We start from the raw sequence: 10832 nt of genomic DNA on the forward strand, positions 1-10832 counted from the left end.
CGCCAAGACTGGAGAGCAGGTTTGTTCATTTGTTCAGTCATCGATGGACAACAGAATGTCAGTTTGCAATTGTACCTCATTGTGTTTACTTGTCTTTAACGTAACCAAAAAGTATTTCAAAAAATCAAGTCATCACTCTTGTAGATTGTACTTGTGAACTCTGAGAGAAAGTGAGTGTAATCTTGTTTGTCCTGTTCAATTTATAGTAGTATCAGTCAAATTAGTGTTAACTTGGACAAAAGAACATCACCGTTATGTGTGCAGTTCAGAAACAGTCTCAGTAGTTGTCCCGTATTTTACAAAAGATGGGTGTTGCTCCAGTTGTTTTTTTCCACTGTGTGCTTATTTAGTCCCACACCAAGGACCAGACTGGTCAGCATGATGACAACACTATAATGTGTTCTGTGTGTGGTGTGTTTAATACAATGTAATAAAATGTTCTCTAAAACTAAACCCTCACTTCTTCTCCCCTCTTCCATCCTCTTCCTCCCTGCTTCATTTGCTTCTCGTAGAACTTGAAAGCTGTCATGGCAGCAGAGCGAACTAAGGGTTTTTGCCATGTGGTGGTTTCGTCTAACCTGCGAGATGGTTTCTCCCTCCTCATCCAATCAGCAGGACTGGGAGGAATGAAACACAATGCCGTCCTGATGGCCTGGCCAGCGGGTTGGAAACAAGCCCGGGACTCTTCTGCGAGGAGGAATTTCATAGGTAAACTACACAGGAGCATGTGTGTGACAAAATGAAATCATTATTTTCAGTTCATTCATTTAGTCTCATTCCTGGAATTCTGTTACTTTCCATGCAGTTCCACTTGTGCGGGGAAACAAGAAAGAATAAATCATGTAAATTTAATAAGTTTGGCATATGAACTATATATATGAATTTTCTATATAAATTCCAGACATTTTACCCACATTTACCCCAAGTATTCCTCTCCTTCCAGAAACAGTGAGAGAGACAACAGCAGCGCATCAGGCTCTGCTGGTTGCTAAGAACATTGACCGCTTCCCTGATAACCACGAACGTCTGAAGAACGGATTCATCGATGTGTGGTGGATTGTACATGATGGTGGACTGCTTATGCTGCTGCCATTTTTACTTAGCCAGCACAAGGTAAGTGTGTTTTTGTTGTCCAAACTGTTAAGTTATTTATTGGGTTTTTTGCAAACTGAATTATAGGTAGTAACAAAGGAAACACATTTGGACTGTGTGTAGATTCAGTATCAATAATAATCTGTAGGTATGGAGGAAGTGCAAAATGCGGATCTTCACAGTGGCCCAGGATGGATGACAATTCCATCCAGATGAAGAAAGATCTCCAGATGTTTCTCTACCATCTGCGACTGGATGCAGAGGTGGAGGTGGTGGAAATGGTGAGTCTGTCTGCAATTAGTCTGCATGTAGTCTTCTAATTCATCTTAAAATGTCATGATAGCTGAATGATGGCTTTAAACTACTCTTGACAAAAAACATCATCAAATCATATGACAATATTTTTGTTACTCTTGATACTGAGTTAACAAACGTTCTGCCTGTCTCTGTAGCATGACAGTGATATTTCAGCCTTCACCTATGAGAAGACGCTGATGATGGAGCAGAGATCTCAAATGCTCAAACAGATGCAGCTGTCTCGCACTGAGAGGGAGAGAGAGGTACAGTAACAAGTTTCACACTGTAAAAAAAGTTTGGTAAAACCTATAGGCTTAATTCTGTGACTGATAGTCCTTCAACACACATTATTAAGAATTATAAGGTAGTTGTGCACTAGTGTATACTATACATTTTACATTTTATGACATTTTCTGATTTATGTAAAATGTAATTATGTGACGCACTTATGATGCCTAATTGTCAAAACAGACATTTCAAACAAAGACACATTTCAAACAGACCAGCACAATGCAAATTAAATTATGGCTGCAGTAGATATACAGTATCCAGCTATTCTCCACTCAAAGAGGAAGGTATAGCATAACTCCTCATGGCCTTTTCCGCTGCTGTTGACCTTTGAACTCTCCCCCCCTGACCTTGTGTTGTGATTGGACATTGGGCTCAGATTCAGAGTATCACAGATGTATCGCGTGGCTCCATAAAGAGGAAGAAGTCATCAGGTGTTGATGCCCCACCCCTCAACACCCTGTGCATACCAGAGGATGAGGTAGCCATGGCAACCAAACAGCTTATAGTATTCAACCATGGTGCTAATGCTCCATTCATTTATCATGCCATCCATCCTCACCATCATAATCCTTTCATGACAACTGCAGTGCTTTAGACAGTGCTATCAACAGAAGCTGAAGTCAGGGATATAATGTTCAGCCTCACTGTTCATGTTTTGAGGATGGCACGGTCTTCATTTTAGCTTAGGGCTTGCTCATGGGTTTGTTGTCTTCACTGTGCTGTAGCTGTTGCCTGTGCAGAGACACGGAGACCAAAAGCTGCCACTAGAGGAAGACAAATTCTTCAACGAGTGCCTTTTAATGTGCACCAGAATTCCAGTAGTAGAGGTCTACATGAGATTCAACCTGAAAATCTGTCCTCCCTTCTCTTTAGGAATATTGATTATGGATTGGTCTTAACAAAGTAGAGAGCAAGGATGGATAAAAGTGTTAAAGCTCATCCTTATAGTTTATACAATAGCAGAAGGGTTTGCTTTGATTCCTGCAGGGTCTCCATCCTTTTGTTACTGGTTAGTAGTGTCTGAATGACTTAAGTTTGGTTTAGACTTGCTTTTCTTTCCCTCTTGTCTCTTACTGCAGAAATCTTTTACTGCAGTATTGCTTGTTTTTTTGCACCAGGCAACTGGATTACCAGATGTTAAATACTAGGTTAAAAAGAAGTATCCAGGTGAAAGCTCTTCACTACAGCCCTCCTCACCTAGAGTGAAGCTATAGCTTCTGTGTTTGAACTGCCTCTGTGACCTGTGGTTGTTGTAGTTGTAGTACCAGTACTACAAGTTATACTTGTAGCAGTCCTAGTAACTGGGTTGATGTCTTGTTTTCAAGCACTTGCATGATTTATAAATTATATATAAGTATAAATTCAGTAAAAATGAGTAATAATTGTCTTTAGAAGCTGTATTTTCTACATTTTTCTTATGACAAACTCAAATGAACTTGTTTTCTCTTCATATCTTATGTCCTTCAGTGCTGATAAAATAGTGAAATAGAAATTACATAATAGGTAAATGTGTTAACAATAGAGTGGATTTCAATATCTAACTAGTACATTCTAACCAAAATCTGAATGGTGATGTGGCACATGCGAAATAAATTACTTTGTATCAGTAAGGGCAAACTGAAGTCTAAACATGGGTGACTTTATCATTTACCATTAACATATTGTGACAATTTGGTCAGACATCACAACAATGGACCAGGGCATTCATCTCTGCATTTGTGATCCTACAAAGACAACATGTGTGTTTGTATTCATTTCCACCCTATATTTACTTTCATCACCATTAAACTGCCTCTCACCTGACTGCTCTTAAAACATCCACAATGTCTCTTCATATATTTATGTCCCTCTCAGCTATACACTAATTTCTGCCTTAATAACATGTTAAAATGTCCAATATTGTAAAACCTGAGCTTCAGCTTTATATGTTTTGTTAATTAGAAAAAGATCAGGATGATGAGACTAACATACTGAAAACAACCAAACTGTCTTTTTATCATCTGACCTGTTGTTTGTCAGGCCCAGTTGATCCATGACCGCAACACGGCCTCTCACTCTGCAACAAATGACAAAGCTGCAGGCGCCACACCAGATCGTGTCCATATGACCTGGACCAAAGACAAACTGGTCAGCGAGAGGAACAGACAAAGAGAAGGCATGGCAGTTAAAGACATGTTTAATATGAAACCGTAAGTAGATCCAGTTCACTTGTTAAACTTGTTAAAGATAGACTCCCCGATCTAATCTGTCTAACGTTAAATGGAAACAATAGGATTTATATTTGTTAAGGTGTATATTTTTTATTTATTGTGCATGTTTTTACTTTTGTCATTATTTCTGTTTTCTATGTTGTATGCATTCTCATATGCTGCTGCTATTCTGCATTTTGTGCGTAGATTTGATATTATGTCAATCAAAAGGCTGTGAATGGCTAAAAACTTACTGAATTGCTCCATTTTAGGAATTTTAGCACTTAAATGTTCACATCTTATATACATCTATTAGTGCACTCAGTGATGTTACTATTTGCTTGCATATTTGTAATGTAATTTGACAATACTGTTTGATGGTAGTGATCTTTTTCTAAAAATAACCTCTACAATCTAAACAAAATTCAGTGAAAGTTGTAATGCAGCAAAACAACAGTCTTTATTCTTGCATTAATGTTTGCTCTGTTTTCCACTCTCTTCATCTAGTGAGTGGGAGCATCTGTAAGTCACTTTATTTTTCACTTTTGGTGTGCATGTGCATGTGTATGACAATCATTGCTGTTGGTATGCTTGTGTGAAAATAGCTCACCAGTTCTGTTTGAATGAGTCAGTGATGAGATCATATAAAAGCTTCATGTGTCTGCTCTATTAGCCTACATGATCATTAGTTTCCTAATCTCTCAGACTGTGCTTCCTGCACATTCCCGCAATATCATGAAATGGTTTTCTGACTTGGACATAAGACATGGGAAGGATATTTTTCAGTCAGTGCTGTTATTAATGTCTCTGGTTTAATGTAGGAGCCAGTCCAATGTGCGCAGGATGCACACAGCTGTGAAGCTCAATGAGGCAGTCGCCAAGAAATCCCATGATTCACAGCTGGTCTTGCTCAACATGCCAGGCCCACCAAAGAACAAGAAAGGGGATGAGAACTGTATCCTTTTCCACATCACTCACTGTCAGTCAACCGATCAATAAAATGTTGGCATATTAAAGGAATATGTTAATATTATTATATTTGGGGAAATATGCTTATTTGCTTTGTTGCTGAGAGTCAGATGGTTAATTACTGTGCTCATAAGGTTGTGGTTGGCAGTTTTATTTACATATGGACAGTCATGCTAACCAGTTTCTCCCAGCTTCCAGTGTTAGTACTGCTAACTGGCCCCTGGCTGTAGCTTCATATTTACCACACAGCTATTACATATTGCTCCTCTCATAAAAACCTTGACAAGAAAGCAAATTGGCATATTAAATTTGACTTCTGTTAGACCAGTAATTTAAGGCACTGAAGCAGCATTAAGACCTGAACATTAGGAATTAAGATAAGTACAAAAATGTGACTGAACTGTTAACTTAATGGATAAAATATAAAAATACAAATTATTACACTGTATTTACTTGGATTCATGACCTCATTGTTTCTAAAATGATGGCAACAGCCCCGACTATAATATATTATATAATTGCAAAATTATTACTGTATTAATATGTAAGTACAATTTTTCTGTTATAGATGGCCGAGGTGGAGCTAGCTAAATTTGACAGTAACTAGTTGCTGTAAATATAGTAAAAAGTACAATGTTTATCTCAAGCATTTTTCACAGCCAGAAATGAAGGTCTTCAAAACAGTGATTTATCCACTCCTTCAAAAAGAGTGAAATGTGAAAATAGCAGCATGTCTTGCTCTAGTGGACATGATGTCCTTAACCAGAATTTGTCTCTCAGATATGGAATTCTTGGAAGTTCTGATGGAAGGCTTAGATCGTGTCCTGTTGGTTCGTGGAGGAGGTCGGGAGGTCATTACCATCTACTCTTAGTGCCAACATGTTCCTAACTGTTCAGAGGGACACTGGAAGAAAACATGGTTGTGCAGTCAGCACTGGGGGAGTTGACAAAGAGGGGGATGGCTTCAAGATGGGACATGGACAAAGACAGTGGAGATACAGCACAGACCCCCTCACACTTGTCAGGAGAAAAGAATTGAGTGTAGCTTAACATTTTGGAGGACTAAGGTCACTGTGACCGTCAGGGAGACCTCTCTACACACCCTTGGCTCAGTGCATCATCTCAGGACATAGAGGGCCCTCTACACAATGTCCTCCTAAGGCTCCATAGCTCCCCCACGTCTCTACACTGGTAGATGAGAAGCTGCCCTGTAGAGATGTTCTTTCCTCAGATATACCAAAAACATTTTGGAAGAAAGAACACTAACTGCAAAATGTTATTTTTAGTATTTTATAGCTTTTCATAGCTATCAGTAAGCCTATTGGTTTCAGGAATGTTGACATGCCTGACTGTCTTTTTTTTCAGTGCCATTGACGTAACTTTTCACTGATACACAGTATGACTGACTTTGGAATGACAGGATGAGTTGTGTTCTTAAGTCATCATGTATATTACAGAATGTCATGCTTGTCTCATATTGCTGTCTAAGAAGTTAGGACCAAAGTTTCTCTTATTACAATAAGGACAGTTAAAAAGAAAATATAGTAGTATTGATTGGAATTAATAGGTAAGATTGTCTTGAACTCTGCTCACCTGTGTTAATGTCAGAGATAATATTAACATGCCTTGTGCAATCAAAAAGGAAGAGTATATATTGTGTTTCTTCATTCATTTTTATGTGCCTGTAAATGGATTAATAAAGGTTTAATGTGAAGGAACACTGGCTGAAGCCCAGAACATACCCACATATATCATGTCTTTATACACAACAGCAATAATGTGGGAGATCACACTTTGGTGGGGCCTTCCACACAGAGTCAGTGTTTTAGCTGATCTTGTGCCCCTTGGAAATGTGAAAACATACTAACTTGTCTTCATGATTTAAAGAGAGCAGCATTAAAAGGTAATTCCAGTTTGTTGTAGCAATATTGCTGTATTCATAACAAGACCCAAATTGTAATAAATCAGAATTATCTTTAGTTGATTCATTCACCTACTTTATTTTCCAAAGTATTAGCAATAGAATAAGAACAACATGCTACTAGCTGCTTTGCTAATACTTTTGTTTTTGTGCATTACAGTCATTTTTATAACCAGTTTGCATGTGAGAAATAGGTCAACATACATTAGACTGTTTTCATGTAAGCCATTTGAATATAATATTAATACTGTGCTATTTTATAGGGAGCACAGTCTCATGTATCCCTAGTTTGTGCTTATGAGTTACCATCCAATTCAACCTACACAGTTCTACCAGGGTTTCCAACTTTGGGTACCTTGGCTGGATGCCATGCACTTAATCACACATATGTGCACTGGATCACAGACACATATTTAAACTTAATTCACCATCATGGTTTTAAAAAGTATTTGAAAAGCATAACCTTAGGTTGGGGCTGGGCGATAAAACGATATCAGTATATATTGTCATGGAATCTCTCTTCAATAGACATATATGACGTGGTCGATAACAACTTCGATAGAACTAATTTCACCTATGTTCTGACAGACAATATGAAAAGCCAATGATAATGAGAATAGTGCTGCGCTGAACCAATCATGTGGCTGGAACAGAGTTAGAGTCGTGTCAGGTTAGGTTGATGCACACGTCACAGAGCGCAGGAGTAACACATGAGTAGCACAGACACAGACCCGAACAGAGGACAGCGAGCCGGTCGAGACAGACACAACTGATAAACACTGAATTTGCCACAGTAGGAAATACAAAATACAAATCTGACTTAACGTTAGCTACTATTTGCTCTCTTTGTCTCATCTTTCTCTCTCTCCTTCTCAGCTCAACTGAGTATTTTGCAAATTTATAATAGTCTATTGCAGCAGCAGCAATAACTGTGCTGCGGTGGACCACTGCTACAAAATGTATATAGTGGAGACACTGTAGACATAAAGTTGGTGTCTTGGTCATACCTCAGATATCTCTTTGACACCATCAGCCAGTTTTAACCTGTCAGAACACCGGTAGTCTCTGCTTTAGCTGTGCCCGTTCACGTGACTAGCATACTCACCTGACACCGGACCGCTCTGCCCTCTGCTTTCATCAAGTATCTAACTCCACAGTTTTGTGGTTTGGTCATTTTAAGATGTGGTTGTAGAGTTAACTTGTTGTTCTGTTGCTCCTGTAGTGCTGTGTGTGAACTGAGGCAGATTAAAAAAGGGTGGGGGTAGGCCAATACTCTCAATTTCTCAATATTAGACATATACTAACCCAATAAAGGGCACAAAGTTCCATAAACTCACTTAGCAATTTTGCTAGCAATTTTGGCTACTTAAACTTGTGAAATCTTTGGTGGATGGTATTTTAACCTAGCCAAGTCACCTGTGATAGTCTCATTCCTGAACACTGCCCTTGTGTTTCATCTTCCATCCATTTTCTCTCATTTTCAAGCCTGCTGCTTCTGTCCCTGTCTTCTTCTGAACTGATTGCTAATGCCAGTCCCTCACCTCTCTTTCCCTTTTGCCTTCTTAAAGTATATCAATAAACTTGTCATCTTGAATAACAAAGTTTATAGTGTCATCCTTGAAAAACGTATAATTACATATTATATAATGTTAGTTTGTAAGCCCTGGGTTTGTTAATTAATTAATCCATAATTAATATCTGTCATAGTCACTCCCATCAGCCAGGTTAGATGGGAGTGTGACTGCTTTGCTTGAATGTCTGGGTTAAGTTTTTGTGACTCATACAGTAACTACTACCCTACTGTGCTGTGATGACTAGTACTTGTTGGCTGTGAGCTTGAGCAGCTATCTATCAACACGGTAGATAACCAACCACAATATGATCACCAGTTCCTCTGGTTTGGCATGGCAACTATTCAGGCAGAGTGAGAATGAGAGTGTGAGACTGTGAGTGAAAGCATGTGGACACTGGTGAGGAACCCCCAAAAACAAAGGAAAAGCAATAAAATTGCTTTTGTGCCCCACCAGTTCAAGTTTTTTAAGAAGACGAGGCAAAACTCCCCCATGGGAAGAAACCTCAGGAGAGGCAATTCAAAGAGAGATGCCCCCTCCCATGGACGGCTTGGTGTTAAAAACCTCAGTCTCCCTGCTCTTGTACATCTTGTCCAGAGCCGCACGCAAACATCCGGATGAACCACTTCCTCCTCCTTGGCCTCCTGTTTCTCATTTCTGTTAGCCTGAAATTCAGCTCTTCGTTTCCAGGTCCACTCTTAAACCTTGTTTTCCAAGACTGCTCTTGATTCTTCTGACTGGACCTGCAGCTTTTTGTCAGTTTCATCGGCAGCTGTTCCTCAGAAATGTTCTGCAGTTTGATGTTGAGAGTGTGAAATCAGACCCCCATGTTGACAATGAAGACTTTCTCGAGGAAAAAGAGGAGAAGAGAATGGTCTTCCTCAGAATGAATGATTTACAAGAAATCACAGACACTGCAGTCAGCCAGATTATGGAGGAGAAAGACGCCGAGCTGCAGAGACAGGCAGCGTGAGAGTGTGAGATTGAGAGTGAAAGCATGTGTCACACGCCAGAAGCGGGAGAGTTGGCAAACCTGGAATCACATCATAATCTGCCAAAACTTCATAAACCACTCATCCCATCATATGACATTCCAGAGATTCCTCCATTTATTTGAGCTGCACTTTCTGTTACCCTGGCAACCACAGAACATGCTATGGATAGGGTTTTAAATTCACACATCAAAGGTGGATGGTTACTACGGTTACGATTTGTGCTACTATAGTGTTCTTTGATGATGTCACAAAAGCTGTGATGTCTGAAAGCAATAGAAGGCTTCAGAAATTTTTTACACACTCAAAATATTCTACCCTTCACTCAGTAACTGAAGTTCAGCATAAAGGACTACATACTCGAGTGTCGTTCACTGAAACACATCAACACAAAGAAAGATGGAATCAGATGACACCAGTCTGCACTTTCTCGTCAAGTCCCACATTTAGGGCTGGGAGATATGCATGAAAGAAGATCTAATGTCTGCCAAGGCCAAACTCTTCCATATGTGACAGAGCTCGTACTGTCCAGCACAGAGACTGAACTGACCTGCCTGCAGAGCCTGGATCCAGAAACACCTGCTTCAGAGCCTGAGCTGGACATCCCCGAGGAGGAGAACACAGAGGTTCTTCAGTTTGATGTCGAGGGTCTGACATCAAACCCCCATGTTGATAATGAAGAGCTTCTTGAGAAAAAAGTCTGGCAAGGAGAATCAAGAGTGGTCCTAGAAAACAAGGAGGAAGAGTGGACCTGCAAAGGTGAGGAGCTGAATTTCAGGTAGGGATGCACCGATACCACATTTTTTCAATCCAATTACAAGTACTTACATTTGAGTATGAATAATTATTAATACCATTACACTTCTTACATTTATTTGAAAACATGTTTCATTTTCATCAGATATTGTTTCATTCTCTGGCTGTAAGAAATTGCTGTGACTGACCCTAACCCTCTTTGAACTCAGCATCGTGTTGTTTTTTTTTAGATGTTTTATCAGATTGCTTGTGTTGAAAGTATTCGCTTTCGTCCCTCCCCTTGACAACTTTGCCGAGCATAATTTGCAGTCCGTTTTACTTTTGTCACCATCATCCACTTTGAAATACCTCCACACCGCCGACATTGCTCCTCCTTGCTCTCAATTAGCACCTGACAGCCCAACTGAATGTCACGCTGCCTTAAAGTGGTATCGGGTGCTGTGGTATCAGGACACTTTTATGAATACGAGTACAAGTACAGGAACAGGGTATCGGACAGATACCCCATGCTGGTATGGGTATCGGTGCATCCCTAATTTCAGGCGAAGAGAAATGACAAACAGGAGGCCCTCAGTTTGATGATTTACAAGAAATCACAAACACTGCAGTCAGCCAGATTATGGAGGAGAAAGATGCCGAGCTGCAGAGACAGAGAGCAGAGATCTCTGTGCTCCAGGCTGCTCTGAGGGAAACGGAAGAAGAGCTGCAGATCTAGCAACGAGAATCAAGAGCAGTCCTGGAAAACAAGGAGGAA

At 39.9% G+C, this 10832-nt stretch overlaps 1 protein-coding gene across 1 annotated transcript; it reads left to right on the top strand.

Annotated features, from left to right (window-relative positions):
- Nucleotides 1-512: 512 nt before the first annotated feature.
- LOC108895258 (solute carrier family 12 member 5-like) lies at nucleotides 513-6817 on the top strand (the record flags this gene model as incomplete). Its single annotated transcript, XM_018693945.2, is given in 10 exon segments — nucleotides 513-708; nucleotides 944-1113; nucleotides 1241-1282; nucleotides 1284-1373; nucleotides 1545-1652; nucleotides 2057-2158; nucleotides 3700-3869; nucleotides 4377-4391; nucleotides 4691-4824; nucleotides 5619-6817. Coding segments are annotated over 10 exon segments (1119 nt in total), but the record flags the coding sequence as incomplete, so codon positions are not given.
- Between the last annotated feature and the right edge of the window lie 4015 nt (nucleotides 6818-10832).

The sequence above is a fragment of the Lates calcarifer genome, unplaced genomic scaffold (genome assembly GCF_001640805.2).
Source record: "Lates calcarifer isolate ASB-BC8 unplaced genomic scaffold, TLL_Latcal_v3 _unitig_395_quiver_1809, whole genome shotgun sequence".
In the NCBI taxonomy this organism is placed as follows: domain Eukaryota; kingdom Metazoa; phylum Chordata; class Actinopteri; family Centropomidae; genus Lates; species Lates calcarifer.